This window comes from Numida meleagris, chromosome 8 (genome assembly GCF_002078875.1).
Source record: "Numida meleagris isolate 19003 breed g44 Domestic line chromosome 8, NumMel1.0, whole genome shotgun sequence".
NCBI classification, from domain to species: Eukaryota; Metazoa; Chordata; class Aves; order Galliformes; family Numididae; genus Numida; species Numida meleagris.
This window is the reverse complement of record NC_034416.1, coordinates 17546825-17572978: the sequence shown is the minus strand read 5'-3', so window position 1 is coordinate 17572978 and position 26154 is coordinate 17546825. Positions and strand designations below refer to the sequence as shown.

Below are 26154 nucleotides of genomic sequence, written 5' to 3'. Positions count from 1 at the left end.
TCAGAATAACTGGAATGGCTTCATTTGGAGCAGGCTTCCAATGGAAGGGGCACAGTAGGAAGTTTTAACAAAACAAACGCTTTGTGCTAATCTTAACACCTACGTTTTCTATTTAATCTTGCTTATTGCGGAGAGCCGAGCCTCGTCATTTAGTGGAGACAATGAGTCAACGCAGAAAAAGTGAGCTACTTTATTTTCTTTCTGCCAGGAGCTCTGGGGTTGGCCTCCCACATGGCAGATGCAATATGGAGCTGTGTAGTGCAGAGGGGATACACGCTGGCCCTTGGGGCCAGTCCTGGGACAGACAGCTCTCTCTGCTCCTGCTGCCTCCATGAAACTCAGTGCCTTTCTTAGCTGGGTGCCCTTCACCTTTTGTGGGACTTGGTTCTTCTGCTGTCTGTATCTCACTGGGGATGGAGCACAAGTCCATGACTCAGGAAAGCCTGCACAACTGAGGAACCCTTGCTGAAAATTGATATTTGGGGAGATTGTGTGCAGTTCTGGTTTTCTTCTTTCTGGAAATTATTCAGTTTGGAAAGAGAGCGTCTCAGAAGAGGGTCAAACAGGAAAGCAAATGTAACTCTGCAACAGTCCTGGTGTACTGTCCATACAGGGGAAAGATCCTGTGCCTAAAATGGGAGAAAATGAAGTGCAAGGGACTAAGATTGGAACTAAACCATTTGGAAACAAGAAATGAGGCTGGATCAGAACTCCATCTTGCCCAGAGCACAGTTTAGAACATGGAGCTGAATTCCTTGAGTGTATTTATTTCTAGCTAAAAATGCAGCTAGTAGCACAGACAAGATCTAGAGTCTTTGGCTGATTTGATGGTTGGTAGTAGGCTGTTGTGACTAGGGCAGAATCTCTGTTTTCTCTCAACGGATGGAAAAATACTAACTCAAAAGAGGACGACAACTTCTATGTTTTTGTTTTTGTTTTTATTATTATTTTTGAAGGAAAGCATATAAATGTTAATAAGCAATCCATCTGGAATAGCATCTTTCTTAAAAGTTGTAGTTAGCGGTAGTGTATTGTATTAATGTGAATTTGATTGCACAGTGAGTAAAATTTTATAAATATAAGTCATCTTATTTCAAAAGCTGCTGTACTGAGAGACTACGCTGGGATTTTCCAATATAGTCCAGTTTGTGAAAAGATCTATCAGTGAATAAATTGGATGATGAGCTGCTTGACGTAGAAGGCATAGTGCTTATTTGCGGTGTCTTGAAGTCCTAGGAGAGACGAATTGTCAGTCTGATCTTCTTTGGATTGTGCTTGAAATCTACTTTTTATGAGGTATTTCTGACTGTTCCAGAGTTTACTGCTCAGAGATACGTAGACTTTGTTTCTGTTTGACCTACAGCTCCTCAAGGTCCTTTGCAAGCAAATGCAAGCAAATTTCCTTCCGTTATTTTTATTTGCTTCCTTGACTGTGAAGTAAAATTTGTAGCGATTATTGGTGTTGCCAAAAGTTTTCTTGTGACCTGGTTGCTATCATCAGACCTGACTGCTAGCACAACCAATGCACAGTGGGAGCATAATACAGCTTATGCTTTGTATTTGGCATCTTCAGCACAGCACTGAGGAGCTCTGCAGTTGACTTGAGAAGGTCTTTGCAATAATGTAGAGCATGGAGTTTAGAGCCACTCCAATGCATATTTTCTTTTCCTTCTTTTTTGTAAGTCTTTGAGATAGACTTACTACGGAAAAGAGGATTGCTGGATTAATTAAATCAGAATAACCAAGCATTCGTTTTCTCCCTATGTTTCTAACAGTGTCATGGCTTTGAGAGTCTGCCCATAGAACAGCAGATGTATGGCATTTAATTTGGTGCCTTTTCTGACATAAATGTCATGTTTTATTAAGGAATCATCACAGTCAGCTTTACTAGCAGCTGGTATTCCTCCTAGCCTTGCAACACTTGCAGTATCTTCAATCAGAAGAGAGCCTTGATAAGGAAATGTTGCTGGAAGGAAGACATGCAATGCCAGAGTCTGGCAGAGCAGGACTGCTCTTCTGCATAGAGGAAGCAAACATCTGTGACATATTAAAAACTTGTGACAGGTATAGGGAGATAATTCCCAACCTAATTCCACATCAAGCTCTGCTCCAGCTTCTATATCTCCTGACAGGCTTCCGAAGCCCTGGGTCATAAGGTTAGAGAGAACTGCAGGCTGGTGGTGTCATCCTCACCTGGCAGTGCAGGCCGTCCCCACCGCAGCCCGCACCACCGGCGTCGAATGGCCTGTCATCACCCTTCCATTAAGAACGACTGTTTCTAAAACATTAGCATTCGTGTCAGGACTAGAAATGGATCGGCACAGGCTGAAATCATTGTCAGGAACAGATGTGAGATACCTAATCAGTTACTTCCTCAGGAAAATGAGTTTGATTGCGTGAATAGTTGTAAATATTTCATTCAGCAGTTCAGCTACTACAGCAGTGGTAAAGAAGCTTCCGCCACTGACGAGAAGCATTTTGTGGTACTGCACTTGATTTCTCATTCATTTACACTTTGGTGTCAAGGGAAGCAGCATGGGTCCTTAGGTCACTCTTTGTGGCAGCCTGGCTGTATGCAGGGCCTGCAATTTTTGCCACTGGGGCACGATCATGGCACAGGTTTCAATGTCAGTGTGAAAGCAACCATCTGAGCACCCAGATGTCACTCCGGGCCCGGCCCCACGCTGGCTCCAGTGCTGGGCCGCAGCAGGGAGCGTGGCCGCTGCTCCTGGTGGCAATTAAGCAGTAATTAAGGACACGGTTTTAATTTCATGAGCAGTTGCCATTTCTCACTTATCGACAACAAAAGTAAATCGAGGTGGAAGGAATGTTCATGCTAGGAAGGACGTAGGGCTGATTTCTGTGAGCTTGCAGAGAGTTTTACTGTTGACCTTTTGCAGAGGGGCTGTTGAGAGGAGGAGAAGGAAGGAGGAAAGTTGTTTTTCTCTCTGCCTAACTGAATGTTTTTCCCTCTTGAGTTGAGTCTAAACCACTGTGAAGCTGGCTCGTGGTTTGTAGGAGACATACACGACAGCAGTGCACGAAGAAGGAGGCTGTGAGTACAGATGATATTTGCCTCTCCAGCACAGTGTGAAATCCTGAGGAAACTGGGACTGCTAGCTAAAGGTCACGGACGTTTTTAACTTCTGCTGCTGGCTTCGTGCCACGGTGTAAGTGTTCGTCAGGGGTCATGCTGGCCTTGGTGGTGTTACATAGTCCAATTGTCACAGAAGCAAGTTCCCCTGTATCCCATATGGTTTGTGGCCATGTTCATGGCAGCACCTTGCTTTCCATCAGCTGGTTCTGATGTTTATCTTCTCATCCAGCCGGGTGTTACTGCGTTAAACACACTGTGGACGCTGCTGGTCTACGTGGTTTAAAGTGCTATGGTCAGGAAAGCCCTGAGTAACAGATTTGTGTCTGTCCTCATTCTGGAAGGCACAAGCCTGTCCCACTGCCTTCCCCCAGGAGTTACACAGAGCCGTGTGCCAATGGATCTTCCTCAGTGAAGGCCTGCGTTCTGCCACACGCTTTGCACTCTGCCATGGGGAGATGCCATCTCACACCGCAGCCGTTTCAGCTGGCCAGGTCTCTAACCTGAGAGCCAGGGAGCGCCTGTGTCTGAAGGTGCGGATCCACTGTCCTTCACAGCGCTGCCTGCATAGCCAGGATGCTCTGCAGGAGGGTAATGCCCATTGCTGCTGCTGCTACATTTACTACTGCCTAGAGAACAGCTACCCTTAGAGAGATGGACCCATGCGTTTAACTTACTGCTTGTGCTCGAGTCCTGATTTTGACTCAGAGTAAGAGAATTCTTGGTACTAGGCCAATGCAGATATGAAATAAAACATACTTTAAAATGTTCTGCATGCTCACACTATTGTTATAATCAGTGTAGAGCACTTTGGTGTCCAGAAAAAACACACGTGACTAATTTCATTGACCCTCATCCTTTTGGGATGTTACCAAATCTCTGTCCCACATCCTCCCCTCTGCCAGGGGTGAGGAATCCCTGCCAGCCTGCAAGTCATGAGGGACTGTGTGCTCTCCAGCAGAGGCGAAGTGTCAGTGCCTGCCCTGCCTCTCCTCCTGTAGCGTCAGGGCTGGAGCATGGGTCAGACCAAGCCTCTTGGAGGGTCAACAGCAGGAGCGTGTCTGTTTGATGCCTTCCTCTCCCCAGAGTCTCTGTGTTTACTCAAATCTTTTTTGCTTGGACACTGTCTGGGAGGGACGCATCTTTTCTGGTCTTATCAAGTTTAAAGAAAAAAGCCTCCATGAGAATCTCCAAAGTGAAGCGGACATTCAGCCGTGCTGAGTCATACTTCGTTATTTTGGCTGATTATCCAGCCAGCCATGCAAAAAATCTGCAAGGGAAAAATTGTGTGTGAATATCTTATCTGTATGACAGAATGAGGACTTGGGTCTTTGTGCATAATATGTGTAGCAATAATGACCCAGTATTAAAGTGCTCCAGTGGCTGTCATATTTGTAGTCTAAAAATGGTAGCAAGTAATAAGAGAGACGTGTTGATGTGTATCCTCTCCTTTTGTCTCTCAGAGCAAAAGTTCTGCTTTCTCATTACATTATTTCCAGTGCGCATTTGCAGTACTGCGCAGAATGAGGAATAAGGTTGCGGTTAATTGTTTAAACATTCTTTTATTCCCAAAGCTTTCAGAACAAATCACGTCTTTTGAGGAGCTTGTTCAGAAGTGACATGGGCAAGATATCGCAAAAGAGAATGTTGGATGTGAAGTTAAATGTATCTCAGAGAAGAGAAAGAGAAAGTGTGGAGGTTGTTCTAAAGAAGGAAGGAAAACCAGCTATATCATTAGCGCTTCCAGTAGCATATGTGGCAGCAGTTCTTCTTGAAAAAAAAAACGTGTAAGCTTCAAGAACTCAAATCCATCCTTGGTGTAACTACAATGGAATTACAGTTGGATCAGCAGCTTTGCTGGTTCATACGTCTTCTGGTGTTACTGAGCACAAATACTACCAATGAGCGTTACTTGGTCCAGTATGCATTTGCTGACTGCGTTTATCATCAGTCTGTCTTCTTCACAGTAAACAAGGAGAAAGTCTGGTAGCCACAGAAAATACTTTGCATCATGCAGTCTAACTGGGGCAATTATTAGCTATTCTCAGCTCAAAAGAGCTGCTCTTAAAGCTAGCTGAAGCACAAACGTGTGCTTGGTCTTCGGGACCCCATTGCAACTATATTATGTATTTGTATGCAGAGAGTAAAACATGGATGGAAAATTACCATTTCAAGACAACTGCGAGGTGTTTTGGAAACTCTGAGTAATGAGATGAGTTTTCTCACAGTAATGCTCATGTCCAGTGCTTAATCATACACTTGAAACAGTTGGGTTCAGACCTTATGAAAAGTGTTTACTTACTCGGCTTTAAGTCACAGGCCAAGAAATAACTTGATCGGATTAGTCGGGGTTGAATAGGAACAGCAGCAAACAGAATCAAATGAGTGTGAACGGTGCCACTGTACTCTGCATTAGAAGAATATCTGCCAGCTGCCGTTGCAGAGCATAATCCTGCAAGATGCTGACGCCTCCGGTTCCCGTTCCCCGAGGGAGCAGGCAGGGCTGCTCCGGCATGCAGTTCCCATCACTCACCTGAGTGAGTTTTTCCTCTCAACTCCTTCTTTTCCCTCTTACATAAAAGTCGGTGCTTTTGTACCTCCTCTTTTCGGAAAGGCTCTCGGCGCTTGCAGGGATGGGGTGCGTGGCTGGTTATTCTCAGCCACAAGATTACAGCGATGGCAGCAGCAAGGTCAGTGGGGCATGAACACAGCTCAGCTGGAGAGCAGATGTGAGCAGATCATTTAAGGGAAGCAGCTGAAATTCTCGGAGCCAAATGAGGATAAGACAAAATTTTGAAATGTAAGCGCTTTGTTTAAATTCCTTTTGACTTATGCACATTATACCTGGAACACTGCGGAATTGAACACACTGAGAGGGGAAAGAAGTTTCTTATGCTTGAACTTGGATGCGTGAAGCCAAAGATATAAAATGAGGTCAGTTAGCTCAGCTGCAGCGAATCCTTTGATATTCATTTAATGGATAAGTAGATAAAACTCTAAGCAAGCTTGCATGCGAGACTTTGAATTTAAACTACTAAAGCTCTTTATAATTTTCTCGCAGATCTCTCACGTAGGGCAGTACCACTGCTCAGATAACTAGTGCCGCTCCACTCCCGCTGCTGAGCACCGCGTGGCCCCGGGGCTGCGCTCTCCTTCCTTCTGCCCGAAACGTTGCAGAGCAGTGGGCTGGCGCTGGGAAATGCCATCGTCTTGGCAGCGCTTGGGTTGGAGCTTGGGACTGAAGTCGAGAAGTTTGGATCAGCAGCTGAATTCTCCTTTTCTGCAGGGAGGCATTCGATCTCGTTTAGAGCTATCTCTAACCCTCTTGTCATAATATTTCCTTTTTTTTCGAATAGCTTCCTTATGAATTGAGTTCCAGAAATTCCAGGCTGGTGATACACATGAAAAACAGATTGCAACAGAGAGCAGATTAAATTACTCAGGTCTAGGATTACTGAGGCAGAACATTTCTTTTCCTTCATGTTGTTTCAAAAAGGGAGAAGAATCTTTTTTTAATTTTTTTTTAACTGGAACGAGTTTGGGGTCAGTGAGCTCTCCTTCCACTGATGACTCAGTGGTCACCTGAGGAAAAAATAATGAACTGTTCTGTTGGCTTTTTATCCCTCCTTCATTTGAAAATCAGTTCTTATCAGTGCTGCATATTTAAGGGAGTTCTAAGACTGCAGCCTGATGCTTCAGGAAGCTTTTTTTAGGAGGGAAGTCTTGACTGAGTGCCAGTAGACAGGGCTAATCGTCGGGACATCTGGATTCACTTCTTAACTCTGCTGCCTGACCTTGGCCAATGATTTAGGTCAAGCTTTTCCAAAATGTGCCTTGTTTGTAGGTGCTTGTGCTAGGTTTCAGCATTACTGAAAATTAGGCTGTAACTGTGTTTACTGTTTCAAATCCAACTTCACAAAACTGGTACACTGTTAAAAAGAGACAGAAGTGAAATGTGTGCCCTTGTTTCCTTGCTTGTACAACAGGGATAACTGTGTTTGTAGACTGCACTGTAAAAGCAGTAGAGAAGAAAAGGGATGGCAGCAAGCCACTTGCATCGCATCAGGAAAGTAGATATAGTTAATAGAAAATCCCAGGGAGCTGAACAAGAACCAGACTTCCAAGGTCTCCCACTGGTCATCTGGCACCACCTAGTTTGTTCCTGAGGCAGAACCTCAGGATGTGCTCGTCACAGAGACGGCAGATCCATCTTACTTTCACAAGTGATAGGACGGTACCTCACTTCTCCTAACTCCAAGAGCGATCAAGTGCTGGAATGGGCTGCCCAGGCAGGTGGTGGAATCATCGTCCCTGGGCCTGTTCAAGAGATGTTTAGATGTTGTACTGAGGGGCATGCTTTGGTGGGAAATATTGGTGGTAGATAGATGGATGGTTGGACTGGATGATCTTAGAGGTCATTTCCAACCTTGGTGATTCTATGATTCTGAGGTCTGCTGCTGTTGCTATCAGGCTTTGGAGTGAGCTGAGCATCTGTGGAGCAATAGCCAGGGGAGCTCTGTGTGTATGCAGAAGGTGTGAAGGAAGATCCTCTAGTCCACAGATAGCTCCTGCTCTCTGCTGGTCCTGCAGCCTGTGAGCAGATGGACTTGAAGCCAAGTCATGCAGCCCATTTTTCACTTCACCAGAGCAGAGCAGTCTGGAAGTGCGGTCCTGGAAACAGCAAGGACCCACTCCTGGCCCATAGGAAGGCTCCTGCTTTTACTCTGCAAGGCAAGCAGCCCTCAGGCCTCACTGTAATTTTGTCAAATGTCAGAGCCATGAGGACGGTCGCTGCGAGCCGTGCCCTGCAGCTGGGGCCCTGACCCAGCAGGCCGCATGGGGCTGTGCGCAGCCACCATGGGCGCAGGCCTGGCGCTGCTCGGCTACCAGACACCATTGGTTTCTTTTAAAAAGGTGTCGAGATGATTTGCTCTGAACCTATGCTGAATGAAACCGTGATCATATCCAGAATCTGAGCTGTGGGTTTATGACCAGATGCTGCCCATCTTTCTTAAGCTGCAGAGTCAAGTTGGTATTTTGTTGTGGTTTTTGTTTTTAGTTTCTTGCAGCTGCTTTTCTCATTGCTGAAATTTGTTGGGTTAACTTCTGCACACACACTGCTATTATCTTGTGTGATTAGCCAGAGAAGTGAATATGATGGAAGTGCCCCTATGCGTGGCAGAGGGAGCCCTGCTCTCCTTCCTTTCGCAGCCACCAGCAGGAACGGCTCCTGAACCCCAAACACCAGGAGATGAGCAGTGCTGCAGCCATCCTGAATGTCACCACTGCTGTCCTTGGTAGAGATTGTGCTTGGTAGTTGTTGCAGATCACTCTGAACTAAAACATGTGTTTACATCTGTGTGTCTGTGCATCCCCATGGGCCGTTGCACCATCAGGATCAGACAAAAACAAAAGCAGAACTTCAAGAAAATGCATGTTTTCTGGAAGTTTTGGAGAACATTCTGTTCAAAAGACTTCTGGTTGCGAGATTTCAGTCTTGCTGCCTCTTAGTCTCCATGTGCCTTTCCTGGAAACGGTCGTGTGAGAACACGTCTCAATTTCTGCTGGAGGACTCATCGTGAACCACTGCCTTTCCCGCTGTTCACACCAGGGAGAACTGTCTGTGTGTAATTGGTTGGGGATTATTTGGCTCTAAGCATTCAGGTCTGGAAGTACAGTATCTGAATGAATCAGGTGTGTTAGCAACGTATTTATGGGTTAGAGGCATGATCATCTTTTCCTAATGCAGCAGACATTTACCTTTCCTGTAGTAACTGTGCAAATAAACACAGGTACTCATCCAAGACTGCAGAAATGCTATTTGCATACTCATTTTTATCCTCCCCTGCTAATGGCAGTGGTTTTGTGCTGTTGGCGTTGTAAATGGGCAGTCCTGCCTTTGGCCATGTTTTGAGAATTTTAAGAGGCTATTAGACAAATTGATAGAATTAATTAAATGTGTGCTCTTCTTGTTACAGAAACCCTGGAGACGTTTTAAATAATCTTCTCCGGTGTTGTATCTTTAGCCTCCGAGGCTTCGCAAATTGCTGGAACAGAACAAAGTTGGCCAGCTATTTTCTCCAGGATCTGACAAAAATCCTAGAGAACACGATGTTCCAGTAATCATCTCTTCTTTTCAAGTGTCTGTTCGTGTTTTTAATCTCTCTCCCCTTTCCCTTTGTCAGAAGGCAGCATATCCTAGTTAAGAAAAAAACACAAAACCAAAAAAATAAAGAGAAAACCTTCAGCAGCATTGTTCCTCCCCGTATCTGTCATTTCGCTTCGTTTCTGTGCTGAATCAGAGTGTTCTGATACAGCCTTCTTTGTGGTGTAATTGTTTTGTGTAATCCATTTTCTTTGGGCTCCTCTTAGCTTCTGTCTGAAGCTGTTGCTGCTGCAATGAATGTAGTCATAAATCTGTCACAGGTAACAGGCTGAATGCAGAGCTCGGTGCAGCAGGGAAGGGGATCTGCAGCTCGGGTTGCGCATCGAGGTGCTGCAGTTACAGGGTGGGCAGAAAAGGTTCCCTGCTGACAGATGAACAGAAGAGGACATTGAATTTTTGGTTCTCTCATAAATCCACCGCCACTCCCTTGTTCCTGTTTCTGCAGGGATGCTGTTTGACAATATGGGCATGGGCGGAAAATGGAAGTACGCGGTGGAGATCCGGGGACTGGGAGGTGTCCGACAGGCAAGACCGTGTGGCGTGGGAGCCAGCTGTGCTGAGGAGACACCTACCTGCTCCCACTGGTGTGGTCCGCAAGGCAGGGGTCCCAGAATAGCTGGGGAGTCGTGTGTGCCTCAGGCCTGGGCAAACCTGGGGCTCCCACCGCCAGGTGGCTTAGCAGCACTGAGGGCGTTATGATGGTCTGTTTTGAATTGTAGAGTCATTAAGGCTGGAAAAGACCATGAAGATCATCTCATCCAGCCAACAGCCCACCCCCTCCATGCCCACTGTCCGTGTCCCTCAGTGCCACATCTCCATCACCATCTTCTTGAACACCTCTAGGGACACTGACTCCACCAACTCCCTGGACAGCCTATGCCGGTACCTCCGCACTCCTTCTGAGCAGGAATTTGACCTAATATATTTGACCTGAACCTCCCCCGGCACAACTTAGAACCGTTACCTCTCACTACTCTCTCCACTTCACTCTTACCCTATCACTAGTTAAGTAAGAGCAGAGGCTGACCCCCACCTCACCACAGCTTCCTTCCAGGGAGCTGTGGAGAGCAATGATGTCTCCCCTGAGCCCCCTCTGCTCCAGACTGACCCATCCCAGCTCCCTCAGCCACTCCCCATCACGCTTGTGCTCCAGACCCCTCACAGCCCTGCTGCCCATCTCTGGACACGCTCCAGGGCCTCCATGTCTGTATTGCAGCAAGGGGCCCAAGACCGCACACAACACTCAGTGCTGAGTAAGAGAAGAGGGAAGCAAGGACACGGAGAGGGGAAAAGCAATGGAGAGACAAAGATGACAGATAAGGAACGAGGAGGTGGAGAGAAACCACTTTTGAGAAAGATGCCATTCCCTGAAAGCTGCAGCACTCCCTGGTGTGATGGCCAAGTGGCTGGGCAGTGCGAGAGCGCAGCGTATCTGTCAAGCACTCGCCTCGTGCAAAGCAGCCAGAAACATTCAGAGGCGCTCGCTGGTTTTTCAAATGTCATTTACATTAGCATCCTATAATTGAATCAGTAACACTTTACTGAAAAGGTTAAATTCTGCCTTTTAAAAATTAAATCAGCTGCTTAGCTGTCAGCTGCAGCCATGCCCTCCCATTGCCTCTGGAAGAGTGAAGCACTGGGATATTGACATATAAATCGTCTTGCTGGAGAATGCATTAACTCTTATTTACAACTGTGTTGTGCCACAAAGCACTGCTTCGTGTCACTGCGGGCTCTCTGCTGAATTCACTGCATATAAAATCTGTGGAAATTATTAGTGTGGCATGTTTCCATAATTAAAATACTTGCAGTGGTACAGATTTGAAGAATCCCTAACTGCTGTACATCACGCAAATGCAAAGTTCTATGAAAGTTTGAATGAAAGCACAACTAACTTTTTCTGCATAGAGAATATTTTTAATTGAGATAATTGGAAAAAGCAATCCAGTTAGCTGGGGTCAGGGCTGGTTTTAGGTGACCGATGAACGCTCCCAGTCACAAAGAAATCGGCAGCATCACACTCACTGAACAATCCCTACCTTGCACAGCCAAACCCTTAACATTAAAGCTGCACTGAAGCATTCATATGAGCTGTCGGCTTCAGGGTATAATTCTTACTAATCCTATATTCCCTTAAGAGGTATCCTCAACGTAGCATGAATGTTCTGATGTTTTACAGCTACCTAATAAATAAACATTTTCTTTACTCAAAACATCGCAGTTGTAGATAGCTCCTGAAGTCAAACAGCTCTGCAAAACAAAGAGTTAAAAACATTCTGTCTCCCATTCCTGTTCAGTAAAAGGTGTGCCATAGTGTTGTAGAAAGGATAAAGCAGTGCTTCAGCTTTTGGCTGTGTGTCTGAGCAGTCCACTGTTTGTTAAGGTTGTTGTACTCCATTGCTCCTTCTGTAATCCTGGCGACAACTTCAAATATGGTGATATTTGAAAAGTCTAACGTACAACTTACCCGTAAAATGCTCTGAGTGCTGTTTGAGACACTTTTTGCAAGGGAAGAACAAATCTTTTCCCTCTTCAGAGGATGGATGCAACAATGGATGTGCATTTCTTGGTGACAGTACTGAGCATCACCTGCCGTAGGCTGCATGGGAAAGGATGCTGGCAGCACTACAGGTGTCCTCTCTTCACCTGCCCGAAGAGTTCAGGAGTCCTTCTCACCGAGTGCTGCAGGAGAGGATTTTCAGGAGGCAATAAATAAATTTTGATCCCTCTGGTTAATACAGTTAAGGTCAAAGAGATTCTATCTGGAGCTATTTAAAATACTCTTAGCATGCAGACACACTGCTGTCAGTAGTGCTAAGTGCCTTACCTTGCTGAGGAGTGTATACAACCCTTATGAAACTATTCTTAAGTATTCTGGTTACTATATTTAGCACTGGCTCATAACAAGACAAAAAGCACTTAGCTAAATGTAGTCCTGAAGTGCTTAATCCGGCTAAGAATATTTTGTCCTTAGGTGTCTCCTGCTGAGACTTTTTATAGCTCACCGTCCTGCTGCATCATGCAAAAAGCTTCTCTGCACGTTTGGGCCTGTGGCTTCTTGTATGGCCATTTACTCTGTCTGAGCCTGGGCTGGCACTGACTGGGGACATCACTCACATGCACCCAGGAGAGACGCGGGGCAGCCTCGTCGCCCCTCACCTTTGCTGGCCATGCTCAGTAGGATGCGGTAGCTCTGCTGGAGACCAGGGAACTGGAGCCCCGCTCCTCATTTAGGCTTGATGAGCACTAAATGGATCCCATGTACAAGGCAGAAGATCTCTCTGGTTCCTGGCAGCTTCCAGTTGTCAGACAGGCAATGGGCAAGGCAATGGGGAGGTTTCTGTGCAAAGCTTTGTGTTCAAAACCCGGAACTAATCCTTTTGTTTGACTCAGTTTTTGCCTTGAGGATGATGAGACACTGGAACAGGTTGCCCAGAGGGATTGTGGATGCCCCCTCCACGAATGCATTCAAGGCCAGGCTGGATGGGGCTGGGAGCAACCTGTTGTAGTGCGAGGAGTCCCTGCCTCTAGCAGCGGGGTTGGAACTACATGATCTTGAAGGTCCCTTCCAGCCCAAGCCATTCCAGGATTCTGTGCTTAGGCCTGTGTGTGAAAAATGTTTTCTGAAAAATTGTAATAAATCTGTTAGTGTAGATCCAAGTGTTTTTTTTTTTTTTTTTAATATAACTCATTGCTTTAAAAGGAATTTTCTTTTTAGCTCTATGTATCAGAATTTACTAAGAGTTAGCAAAACTTCAATGTGAGTCATCCTTCTGGAGGAGAAACAACGATATAATCTTGAAAAAATAGCACTGACCATGGGAAGCAGCAGCCAAGATAAGAATTTCAGTTGTAATGTAGGTCAATAGGATAGCAAATAAGATCACATGCTCCTTTTGAACTGGGATAGAAGCTTGTAATTTGACCGGCATAAGGCTGCTGTGAGACGAGGCAGAGCAGGGCCGCCGTACCTGAGCTCCTTACATAGGTGTTGTTCTCAGCTCCAGCTTCACCGAGGATACCAGCCGTTGCGTAAGGCTTTCCCTGGAAGTTCGTGTTCTGAACTGAAAATGATGACTTGATCTCAGCTGCAGTTTCCTGAATCGCTTATGGCTGAAACACTTGAAATGGTTTTTATGTTTATGCGTTACTCCTGTACTTCTGCTATGTCAGGAGCTTCAGTCCTGTTCTAGGTAACGTCTGCGCTGTGCTGGATAAGCCTCTCTCATGCAGTTTGCCTGAGCCAAGTGCTCTGAGCAGATGGGCTGACATCATTCCACTTAGCTGCAGTGAGCAGGCGTTTGGCCCATTGTCCCATGCTGCTCACACCAAGCTCCCCTACAAAGCCCTGTCCCCACACCACTGGACAGGCTCCTGGTGTGCAGCAGCGGGCCCCACACAGTGAGCCCTACCCGTGCCCTCTCCGGTGCATGCCATGAGTATTGCACAGTGGTTCTTCGTGGTCTTCTCGGGCTTTCTTCCCTTTGAGGTGCTTTCATGCCTTTGAGAAGGGAGCAAGCTATTGCTTCTCCTTTGGGTTATCAGAAATGTAGGCGTGTTTGCTTGGTCACTGTGGCTACAAGTGCATAATGGTGGTGGTGTCAGTGAGCATTTTGCAGTGTCTTGAGCTGTCTGAAGGTAACAGAAGTGATGGTGAAGCTGTGACTCAAAGGAGGGCTTCAGGGGCATTAAAAGTTTGTTAAATTTGGAAGCACAGCGCATGGCTCTGGTTGGGGATGCTGCTCTCAGGCATGGCACCTCAGTTTCATTCCTCCATGCTGCTGGGCGCTGTGACATGTTGGACAGTAGAGACTGCTGGCAGTGGGTGCAGACAGACCACAGCCCCAGACCTGGTCCCAGCAGTGGGTCCCAGAGTGCTCATGGTCACACCCGTGCACAATTCTCATCTGTGCTGTCATACTTCTTTGGCTTGCAGTGATTGCTGCTCTTTAGGCTATGTCTTGTTTGCAACTCTGTTTTCACTGGATTTGCTTTTCCTTCCAGGATTAATTTTTCTCCATCTCTATTTACATGGTGATAAGAAGTGCTAATCCCACTCCGTCAGTCTGGACTGATGAATCTGAGGAGTAGAACAGGTAATGTTTCATTTGGCTGTTAGCTTGCAGTGACTCAGGCAGTGAGAACCACTCCCTCCCTTTGAGTACATTCGCATCTGGGGACTAGAGAAGTCACACAGTTTCCTCTGCCCAGGTCTCCTGCAGGGAGGGGATTCCTGGCCCCAGAGCAGGGGTGAGTGGGTGAGTTTCTGTTGCATTTCACAGGATCACAGAGCTGTAGGGGTTGGAAAGGACCTCTGGAGCTCTCCATCTAACCCCCCTAAAGCAGTTCCCTACAGCAGTGGCACAGGAAAGTGTCCCATTGGGTTTGAGTATCTCCAGTGAAGGAGACCCTCCACCTCTCCAGGCAGCTGTGCCAGGGTTCTGTCCCCTTACAGGAAAGGAGTTCTTCCTCATGTTGGTGTGGAACTTCCTATGTTGCAGTTTGTGCCCACTTCCCCTTGTCCTGTCACTGGACTGAAGAGCCCAACCCCATCCACTTGTCTCCTGCCTTTAGATACCATGAGCGGTATCTTTGACATGCTCTTGGTTGTGGATGGTTTTATTTCAATTTACCAGCCAGAGCCACCGAGAATGAGTCCCCAGGGAAGAAGTCACCCTCACTGTGCTGAATTTGCCATCATTGCGTGGGGGGTTGAGAGTACCACATCCTTCCTGGGAATTGGCTCTGACTGTTCTCACCAGCTGTGCTGCAGGAACAGTTAGCCCACGGTGACTGCTCGCAGGCAGACCCCGGGGAGGCCGGCTCACGTTCCCTTCCATTCCCTGGGTGATGCCAGCTAAGGAGTGGTTCTAGCTTGAAATGTCGGCTGTGAGTCCCCATGGTGGGACGCAGCTGGGAGGTGTGGTGGAGCCACCAGCGCAAGCAGCAGGCGGTTGCTGCAGGGCACTTCAGGTGAAGCTGTCTCATATTGTCCCTTGGATCATACCTTGCTGTTGCCTAATACTAATCCTGTGGGGGATCAGCACAGCTTCCTCCTTCCTCCTATGCCCTTGCACCAGGATAGAAATCTCAGGTGCTCTTTAAGCACTGCAATGAACGCCAGCAGCTGGGCTGGCTCCCCCAGGCACAGCACACACAGTGCTGCCTGGCCCAGACACCGAGCTGAGGTCAGCTCTCACATTTGCTGGGAGATGTTGTGCAGAAAGCAGGGCGCAGGCAGGGCTCCCTGTGCCTTGTGTTCCCCTGGCTCTGTCAGGGCTGGGATTGCTTGGGATTGGGGCCATTTCATGGGGGGGACCGCAAGGGCAGCCTGGGGGCTGCTGACTCTTTTCCTATACAGTTTGGGCATATGGCAAAGGTTTCACTCCCCAAACCTTTGGTCAGAATAAGCAAGAAAGTAAATAACGGAACGAAGGCTGGGGAAGTAGATGATAAAACCATCCAGGAGGTCATAGCACACAAACCAGTAAGCTCCATGATCTGACATCCTGGGCAAGATCAGGCAGTGTGTCTCAGTAAGTACTTCTGTCCTTTCCTTCCAGAGCCCTGCGCTGTGTAGACGAACTGATGGATGAAGATGAGAAGGACAGGGCAAAGAGGTATGAGGGATGCACAGAGCACGGAGCATGGAAGCTCTCCCGAGGGAGAACAGTAAATGCTGTGTTGTCTGATGCTGAAAAAGTACTTGGGACACTCGTGTCAAAGTCAAAATTCTGTGGTTTTCAGGCTGTGTACAGCGGACCACGTAAGATGTAGTTATGTCATCATTTTCGAGCTCAGTGCTCCTTGGATTGCATTGCCTTGCCCTCAGAATGTCATGTTATCCTATAGCTATTTATCGTCCCAATGATTTTGTTGGCCTCACCTGGGGCAGTGCTGCTTAGCACAGCGCAGAGCTGGTGTCCCTCCAGAAGAGCTTGGCTCCGTTGTAATTACTCATCATGCACCAGTGCCAAAACAGAGAGGGCTGCTGCAAATGCTGTGTGTGAGAACCTCCAAATGCCAACCTGAATGTGAATGGGAGTGCTTGCTGCATACCACACTCGGTCGGGAGCACAGGGGGCATGTATCGTCATGAATACGCTTGTAAAGAAAATTAATGACTGCTGGAAGAGGTTGTATGAAAATAGCATTATCTGAGCTATGAGCTTTGGAAAAAACATTTTGGAAGAAACTGAATGGATTTTCTTTCTCCCCTAATAAAACCCTAATAAAAGCATTCTTAAATTGCATTAATGCAAGTTGGAAACTAGTCTGTGGTTTCCACAGCCAGACTCTTAACATGCCCAGTTTCATAAGTCATGCTGCTGCTACATGAGATTTTCAAAACCAGATAGGAGAGCTTGTACTTGACTTTATTCTGCAGTCAAGTTGCCTCTGCACAGTGTTCTCTGGCAACAAGCTACTTGTGCAAGTACAAATCCAGGAAGGAGGCAGCCTTCTTGTTTTGACCTTTACATGCTTGTATACTAACAGCAAAACAAGAGTGGGCAAAAAGGCAGTGTGTGGTGCCAGGACTTTCTTACTGGAGAAATTTCACCTTCGTGTAGTCATCCCTTATTTTGAAAGAGTGAGAAATGCTGCAGAGATGGACGTAGGGATGCTTAAATGCCTGTAAATGCTATTTGCTACCTGCAGGCATTCCTTGCTGACCGCGAGTTCGGTCCTGCTGCAAGGCCCTGAGTACCGCACGCACTGACACCCCAGCCTAATTTTGCACAAGCAAGCGGTCCCAGCAGAGCTCAGATTCCTCAGCATTTTGCTCAGATGGGGCCTTGTGCCGAGGTGCAGACCCTTCATTTTACTGAGTGACATTTACATTTCTGTCACGCAGGGCATCACGCAACAAGTCTGAAAAGAAGAGGAGAGACCAGTTCAATGTCCTCATTAAAGAGCTCTGCACGATGCTGCAGGGCCACGGCCACCCCCTCAAGATGGACAAATCCACCATACTGCAGAGGACCATCGACTTCTTACAGAAACAGAAAGGTACTGAGGGCACCCGCCTGCCTCAAATGTCCTCTCTTCCTTTTCTTGGTTTCTAATGTGTCTGCATTGTGACGATGTGAAAATGGAGTGTTGCATGTAAGAAGGCTTTGTGAGGAGAATGATCTGAGGATGATTCCTCTGAAAGCCTCTTAAAAGAAATTGTGTTACTTGAAAATGGGGGAAAAAAAAAGTCCTGGTGATTATGAGTAATGTTGCTTTTTTGATGCTTTTTCTTTAAGAAATCACAGCACAGACAGAAGCCTGTGAGATTAGACAAGACTGGAAGCCTTCATTTCTTAGCAACGAGGAGTTCACCCAGTTGATGTTAGAGGTAAGAAGAAATTAAAGCCGCACAGATTAGTGGTAACTAATCAGTTCAGTGGAGGCGCTCAGAGATGCAGTTCCTTTCACCTGTGGGTCCCCGTGTTAATGATTTCTCCTCTGCTGGCACATCTAATCCAAACCTGACGGAGACCAGTGTTGTGCTAAATGCTTTACGGGCACAGAATTAAAAATAGGACTGTTTCCCTTAAAGATAAAGGGCATTTCATTTGGAAATGAAGACCAGTTTGTCCCGGATTTGGCTCTGGAAACACCCAACGAGCTTGCATTTTTCCTTTCTGAAGGATGCAGCTTTGGTTTTGTACTGCATGTTCCTCAGGTGAGGATATCTCCTGCGCTTAACAGGCAGCTGCTGCTCTTTGCCCCGCCAGAATCAGGGTGTGTGCTGGGATGCTGGGCCGCGCTGGGAGGTGCGGTGATGTCTTCATTACTCCTTTTCATCAGGATGTCATGACTCACCTCCTTGGAAAAGTCTGTTCATTCTTTCTGGGAATTTCTTACCAAACAAGCCACTTTGTTCCAGCTGAACCAAAACAAATTTCCCTCTTAGAAGTGGCCGGGGAGTGAGCCCTCTAATGGGCTGAGCCCATTGACCAGGGAGGGCTTATTTTAGCAAAAGCAGAGAATCACAGTGAGGTAGCGAGTAACTGGCTGCAGGGGACACTGCTGGGTGCTGCTTCTGTATGGCATCTCCGGCTCCCTGCAAGCTGGGCTGCAGAGCAGCCTAATGATGGCTTCAGAGGAGCTGGCTTTGTGCACGGTGCAGGCTGCAGATCAGGTCGCCAACACCTTGGGAGTGTTACAGAAGAGTAGGGACAGAGCCTGGATCGGCAGCACGAGAAGGTGTTGTGGAGAGCAGAGAGAGCGCTCAAAGAAGAAAGCAGATGCAGAGACTGAGAAGGCACGGAGAACAGGGACTCCAGGCCAGAAACCATTGTGAAAAAGATAGGGAAGACATATTTTCAAATTGTCACTTCACTTGCCTAGAAAATGAGGGCTTTAAGCACATTAAATAAGGCTTTAGATCTTGTCCTTAGTCTCGTCCTTTGATCTATGTCCATTAGTCATGGATTGCTAAAAACCAGTATCCATCCATCTGTCCATCCATCCATCATGCTGGTTTTGCTGTGGTGATATCTAACATCTCCTTGCACGCTGAATTGGTTAACTATTGTGCAACTCAGAACACATAACGAAGTGACTGAAGTCACTGGGATTGTGTGGGTGTAGAAAATTTAACCACCACTGCCTTGCTTCATATAAAATAAGCACTCACTGGATGCAAAATAGAAGTCAATTTAGTATTAATGAGCAAATAAGAACATATACAAAGAATGGTGAATTAAACAGCACGCTTATTTTTTTCCCCACATTGAACTATCATTGCCATAAGCGATTTATGTTGGGTTTAGATTCCAACAGTCTGAAACCACGGAATGAATTAGCCTATTTATTGCATTGGAAGTCGCTCCCATGCGTAATTCTTTTGTTTTCCTTTTGTCTCATCTTTTGTCATTAGGCGTTAGATGGCTTTCTCATTGCTCTTACCACTGATGGGATTATTATTTATGTATCCGATAGTGTCTCATCTCTGCTCGGACACTTACCGGTAAGTTCTGACAACGCAATGCATTGCAGGATGGCTCTCCTGCCTTAACACAGCCCCATCACTGCAGAGATGGAGCTTTATTTTGTCCGTCCAAAGAGCCAGCTGACTGTGAGTGATGGATAAACCCACAAACTCTTCGGGAGCTTCTCAGGCACCTGTGGTTCTGTCTCAGGTTCTGCCAGTTAGCTAAAAAACCTGTGCAGAATCACTGTCCTCATAGCTCACCACCTGACTGCATGTCTGAAGGATTGGGGTGGTGGTTATCCCACAGGTATGTGGAAAACTTCATGTTTTTGTGCTGAAGCTCTTCTCAGACAAGTTCAGAACAAAATGTATGCTCTCCTAATGGCATTGGGTTACTCTTCTTCGAGGCCAGGGTCTTCAGTGCCAAAAATGGTAGAGTTTTCTATTTCTGTTGGGTATGGAAGCTTCTGCTGGCTCCTCAAAAATGTTTCTTGTTTTTATCTGGCATAGATTATGCTGTGTGAGGATAAATTTGTGCCTGAATATCCTAACTATCCTGGCTGAATGTCCTAATGTGCAGAGAAACAAATATGTGCTGACATTTTGGAAGAACCCCTTTAATCAGGGCGTGTGGGTTCATCAGCACCAGGGCACTTGCAGGACAGGTTAATTTTGCCAGTCAGCCTGAAAGGCCAGGGGAGGAGGTGAGCGGGAGCTGTCCTGCTTCTGTCTCATGCTTCCAAAGGGAAAGGTTTCACATTTTCATTTTGAAATGATATTTCACTTCCTGTTGTGTTTCTGTGGTACCAGGGCTTCTCCAGCTTGCATCTGGCTGAACTGAAGGGCATCCTCTGGGGCCCGCTCAGCCTTTTGCAAAAATAGATGGCCACCTGGGGGTGAGATAACCTAAGGGTGATATTCTGCCCTGGATCCTTGTGTTAAGTGTCTGCTCGACTGGCAGCATCTGTGCTCCACTGTAGGATGAAAACACGTGTGGTTGTGTCAGCCTGTGCTGTTGAACATGACAAAGCGTTCTTTTGCATCAGTCAGATTTGGTGGACCAAAATATATTAAACTTTCTGCCTGAGCGGGAGCAGAGCGAGGTGTACAAGCTCCTTTCTCCACATGTGCTCATGACGGACCCCGTTGCAGCTGATTTTCTGAACGGTAAGCTCTTTGCTCGTCTGTTGATCAAGGAGATTCGCCACAAGCAAACAGCTCCCGGAGGGAGCTCCCAGCTCTTTAGTTCTCCTGTCTGCCACTGCTGCTTTGCCTCTGTGAATATTCTGCGGTTCGATGCAGTACATCAGCTAATGTTCCTACTTGCTGCCCATGCTCGATCTGGACAGTCTGTACTTTACTGTTTGCTTTGGCTCGCAGGACAGAGGGAAATTGCCCTCATTAGGTACTTTTCCCAGAGTGGGACTGAGCCTGTGAAAGGAGATTGGGGTCTGGGGAAGGAATGAGGGCAGGAGAAATCCCAAAGGGTTTTGGCAGAGTCTTGTTCTTTAGAAACTGGCGTATCTCAGGACACTTGAGAAGCCCTCTTTGCAATTTAAGCAGCTGCCCTTCCTATCTGAGCTGCCCACCTGGGTCTCTGCTGTTGGCTGCTGTCCTGCTCCCAAACCATCCCCACTCTGCCAGGGGCAACTGCCACTGACTTCAGCCCCAGTGGAGCTGGGTACTACGCAGCCGTGGTGGTCACATGCATCGTAAAGCAGAACCGGCTGATCACTGCTCCCACTAGTTACATGCTTGCTTGTGGGCATCAGGAGCGTCCCAACAGCGGCAGGGTGGGTCTAAAAATCTGGGCACATTCCAGATGTTGAGCATGATAAAGTGCAGGCTGCTGGTCATGTTGCTGATGTCTCCCTTTCTGTCTCTCTTTTCAGTGGAAAAGCAAATAGAGTTTTGCTGCCATTTAGCGAGAGGCAGCTTAGATCCAAATGAACCTCTGACATATGAATATGTGAAATTTGTAGTGGATTTTAAATACTTTACTCACGGTAAGTAACATCTCCAGCCTACCACTGCCTCTTAGCCTCTCTCCTTTAATTTTGTGTTCTTCAGTAGCCACCTAAAGCCTTGTTTCAGCTGAACAGGCTGTAACCAGCAGGGATGGAGTGTGCTGTGGGTATGTTAGAGGGGCTTTTCATGTAAAGATGCTGGGCAAGCTGCTGGTCAGAGAAGGGGCACCAGACCAGCCCTCCCTCCGTTTGATTCACTGCCAGTCGGGGACCAGTTTACTGACTCATTTAACCAGTAAAACACGCTGTTCTGTTTCACTCATGATAGCTGAGTGACACTTTTTAAAAATGAAGTAGTGGAGCAACTCATAAAATCTTGGATCTTGCAAGTATCGAGCTGCAGAAAGGTGCTATTTCCTGCAAATCAAATCTAAAAAAAGGAGAAATTTCTGGATTTCGTGTGAACAATTTCCTCAGGACAGTACTCCAGCCTTTTGGTCACCAAATTTTTTAACATCCAGTCATGATTTACTTCGTATTGAAAAAATAAGACTCAGGCTGGGATAATGCAGTCGTTCTTTCTGTATCCTCTTGATTTCCAAATTGAGATTTTAAAGGGGCTCTTGCAAAATATGCGCTGGAAATGAAGCAGAAATGCTAGCAAGGAGGCTGTGGCTGTGTGCTGTGAGCAATCAGAGCTGACTTGTGACGCTTCCCTGCAAGCCAGGGGTAGGTGGTGCAGCCCTGTACAGCCTAAAGGATCGTGCTTTGAATAACGTCAGCATATATCAGTGTGGCATCGTGGTGTGGGTAGGAGCTTGTTGCTTGGGTTTCATCAGTCGTTGCACCTGTTCTGACATGAAAAGAAAAGTCTCCTTCCTTTTCGTCTTAAATAAATTGTCTGGTTGTGTCTAGTGCCTACACCCTCCTGCAATGGCTTTGAGTCAGCTATTGCACGAGCTTTCAGGTCAGCCACAGAGGAGCAGATTTGCCTCGTAGCAACGGTTCGTCTCGTCACACCACAGTTCTTAAAGGTGAGGGCTTTCCCACTGCCATACTCCTTCTATGCTGGGTGGTGGTCTTTTCCAGCCTTTATGATTCTGTGATCCAGCAGCACAAATTGGCTGTGCTGAGGGCCTGGGAGCGGGGGGTGATGTTTATTTTGGAAGGAGAACATATGAAATGGGAGTTGCATTTGAGAAGAGGTGGCCACGTGGTGGCAGGTTTCAGGGCAGCAGGCCCAGCTAAACTGCTTGAAACGTTGGGGCCGCTGAAGAAATAGAGCCCACTGCTCCTTTGTGTAGAAAGGCACCAGCACCTCGAGGCCCTGAGCGCCACAGCTCATGGGTTTCCTCCTGGTGGCTGTGTCCTGTGGCACAGCGCAGCGAGGACAGGGATGGTGACCAGAGGTGCTTCTCACTGCAGGGAGCACTGGCCAGCCCAGCTCCAGGCAGGGCCTGCTCTGCCATCCACCTGCCATTACCAGGATTTACACAAAACCGGGGAGTTTCGCCTGTGGATGAGGCCCTCAGACTATTTATCTGAGCTCTGAGACCCAGCACAGGATAAATTGTTCAGCCATTTTTCATCGGTTTCTTCCTCTATAAAACAAGGTTGATACATTCCTTAGAGGAAGAAAAGCCAAGTACTTTAAAAGCCCTGTGTTTTTCTAGGGTTTGTTATATATCATATTATAAATGATGCATTCTTGGTCTTGAGAGGGAGCTCCTTTTGTCATTGTGCAGAATTAAATGTCTGAATGAGCCAACTGTTTTGCAGGAGCTCTGCAGCGTTGAAGAGCCATGTGAAGAATTTACATCGAGGCATAGTTTGGAGTGGAAGTTTTTATTCTTGGACCACAGGTAAGAGATTTGGTCGCTGAAGTGTAAGCAAACTGTAGTTTAAAAATAGAAATGTTTATGTTGCAATTGCTTGAGATCCCAAGTAAAATAGCTATAATTAAACTACACTACATAGATAGTGATATTCCAAACTTAGTTATCCAGCTTCCTTAAAAGCTTTGACCTCTGTCATATTTAAGGTAGTTAAGAAACCACGTAAGTAAAGGGTGAATGTCTAGAGAAAAGTCCAGCTTCACCAAGGTGTTAAGTCATTGATGCTGAGTGCCATGGATTCTATTCTCTCTACCCCTTAGCTCCTCTGCCCACCATCTGCAGCTTCCAAGCACCCACTAAATGTTTTGCTGTATTGATAAACTTTCGATTTCCACTCTGAAAAATGATGGAATTTAGAAAAAGCAGTGGATTAGATCGTTTAATTGCAGATTTGCTTTTGACTGAACACAGTAGGGTAGGCATGGGGAATGAAGAAGACTGGAATGACTTCATTAAGCTAATTAATATAGGATTCATTTACTTCAGAAGAGGCAGGAGGGTTTTGCTCTCTCTTGCTTCTCTTCATTCAGCATGGAAACATAAACACGTTGCCAAATGCGCTCTCCATTCTGCCACCCTTCACAAGCTCTGCAAAGCATCACCTCTGGTAGGTGAGGCTGGAGGAGATAAGTTCTACTGGAGAGGGAGCAGAGACTGAGTATCATCTGCACATCTGGATCAGAGAGAGGGAACACAAACAGGGAACAACTTGCACTGCTGCAGCAGTGGCGATGCGCGCTCATGCAGCTCATGTTGAAGTGCAGACAGCCCCACTTACTGCTGTGAGGGTTGGCACAGCCAGCTCGTTAGTCCTGTTGTTGGGATCTGACTTCAGTGACTTCGTTAGACTTTAATTGGCCTGCCCAGTGAGGCACACTTTTAGAATCAGGTGATTTAACAAGGATTCCTCAAAGAGCCCTAAGCCCCTTATGTCACTGTCTGTAGCAGTGAGCTGGCTCTCCAAAGGGCTGCGCCCAACAGCTGCTGTGAATAAGGCAGGCAGGAGCTTCTTCGCAGCATATCAAAGAGCCTTTTGATGAATCTGGGTTATGACTCAGAGAGGAAGCTCTGTGCCGTGCGCTCGCAGCCGCTCCAGTCCCACTGGAATCCCAGTGAGGAGACCATTGTTGCTGGGAGTGGATTAAGCTAACGCAGACGCTGGGACAGTTTGTGACAGCACCGGATCCCAGAACCAGAAGGGAATCATGTGGGCTGTCTCATTGAATCACTGCTTCAAATCTCTCTCCGGTGCAGTTCCTGGGAACTCTAGGATGCTGTGAAATGTTGTTGGGTATTTTCCTGTTTCTTGCTTGGCTACGTCAGCTCACAGAGCTTGATCCTAGAGGCGTGCCCTCAGTAGGAGCACTGTGTGCACAGGACCTTTCTTATCATGGCCATGGCATGCGTGGAGTCCTGATGAATAATGCAGAAAGCACTCTAGAGATCTGGATAGATGTCAGAAAAACAGGGAAAACTGTTTTCTTAGTCTATATATACGTACACGGAAGAAGAAAACCTGTGAACTTTAAGTCTGCTTCTGTTCTTCATTCTCTTGGCTTTCCCTCCTGCTACTAAAAGACTGCAGAGTCTGCTCCAGCCAGGCTGGAAGGTGGGTGCCCCGTCCTTTGGGCTGCTGACCCAGCCTCCAGCCCTGCGCTCAGAGCCTTCTGAAAAACAGTGCTTTCCATTTGCACAGCCAGCTGCAGGCCCCAAGGCTGGAAGTTACGCTAACAAGGCACTTCTAAATGGTTCCACAAGCAAGCCAGCTCCTTGTCAAATGACGGATTAGGAGCATTTTGTGGTTGCTTTCTCATTTAAAGAAATCTGGCGAAAGTCGTGGAAGCATAATACTTCCCTGATCAGCTTAAATGTTTATCTCATGTGCATCTGAAAGGCATTACTGTCTTGAAGATAAGCATGTCGAGAGACACCGGCCAATCTGCCAAAGAGACAGCAAGGACACTTTAATAAATACATGTATTATCATCATTAACAGAAATCTGGGTCACATGAGGAAAAGGAACACAGTGAAGAGCCTTTGGCTCAATAGGGCTGTATTGTGGCTGAGACCACTTTGTACTGAGAGTGCTCTGTGTCCAGAGATTTGCCTTCAGAGCGCAGAAGTCTGGTTCTTGCAGACAGCTCCTTGTACTGGGTCAGGTCTGGCACATCGCTTGGGATCTGGAGCTCCTGCTGAGCCCTAGATTCTCCTGGGGGTGTGCTGCAGGGCTGCAGCTGAGCAGACCCCCATCCATATGGCCTTGTTCTCCCCCGTTGGCCATTTGCTGCCAGGCTGCCTACGACTGCGGGGAAGCACTGGGGAGGGTACGGCCAGGACTTAGAGCCTCCCTTCAGGAGAGCAAGCCAGGGAAGGGAGCAGTCACAGACCTCTTCTGGCCCTCGGTGCTTGAATAACCTCTTATGCCCCCAAGGGGATGAACATGGAGCTGGGTCATTTGGAAAGACAAGGGAAGACTTCCCATATTAATATCCAGAAGCTTCCCACTTACTTTTTCCTCTGCAGTCACTACCCGGATGACATTTATATCCAACCTGCTGGAGCATTTTGCTGGGGCTCCGGGTTATTACACACACAAACATCCATAGCATTTCTCAAGCCATGTCTCACGAGCATGCTTAATGGATTGAGTCACTGCGTACGCACATGCCCTCCCTACACCCACATAATGAATAGGCTGTGAAGCAGTAAACACACACCTTTTCATTTTCTCAGTTTTTGCCTCTTCTCTGTGTCTTCTGCTTGTATCCGGCAGTGCATCGCTGTACGTATGAAAATCTGCTCCTGGGTGGAGGCGCCCAGTGGATGCAGCTGATGGCTTCGGTCGTAGCATTGCCCTGGTGTCTCAGTGCAGGTTTGTGCTCACCACCTGCCCTTTGCTTCCCTCCTAGGGCTCCGCCTATTATAGGATACTTACCCTTTGAGGTGCTGGGAACATCAGGCTATGACTACTACCACGCAGATGACCTGGAGCTTCTCGCTAGGTGCCATGAACACTGTAAGTCCCTCCACAGTGTGCCCATCTGTGATCTCACGTGCCACTCATGCAGAGCCCTTTGTTGTCATCGCAAAAGGTGTCTCTGTCTGG

General features: G+C 47.1%; 1 protein-coding gene across 10 annotated transcripts in view; it reads left to right on the top strand.

Annotated features, from left to right (window-relative positions):
- The window catches only part of PASD1 (PAS domain containing repressor 1), a 46853-nt gene that overhangs the window by 7576 nt on the left and 13123 nt on the right, over window positions 1-26154 (top strand). For 9 of the 10 annotated variants that reach the window (XM_021405680.1, XM_021405682.1, XM_021405681.1 and 6 more), the window contains exons 2-11: window positions 14265-14356; window positions 15824-15880; window positions 17116-17270; window positions 17510-17601; window positions 19132-19221; window positions 20232-20352; window positions 21078-21191; window positions 22068-22186; window positions 22932-23014; window positions 25958-26064. In XM_021405680.1, coding sequence (XP_021261355.1) covers window positions 15849-15880; window positions 17116-17270; window positions 17510-17601; window positions 19132-19221; window positions 20232-20352; window positions 21078-21191; window positions 22068-22186; window positions 22932-23014; window positions 25958-26064 — 913 coding nt within the window. In that variant the 5' untranslated portion in view covers window positions 14265-14356; window positions 15824-15848. Of the gene's footprint in view, window positions 1-14264; window positions 14357-15823; window positions 15881-17115; window positions 17271-17509; window positions 17602-19131; window positions 19222-20231; window positions 20353-21077; window positions 21192-22067; window positions 22187-22931; window positions 23015-25957; window positions 26065-26154 lie in introns of those variants that run through there. The other variant, XM_021405688.1, reaches the window with a different exon arrangement.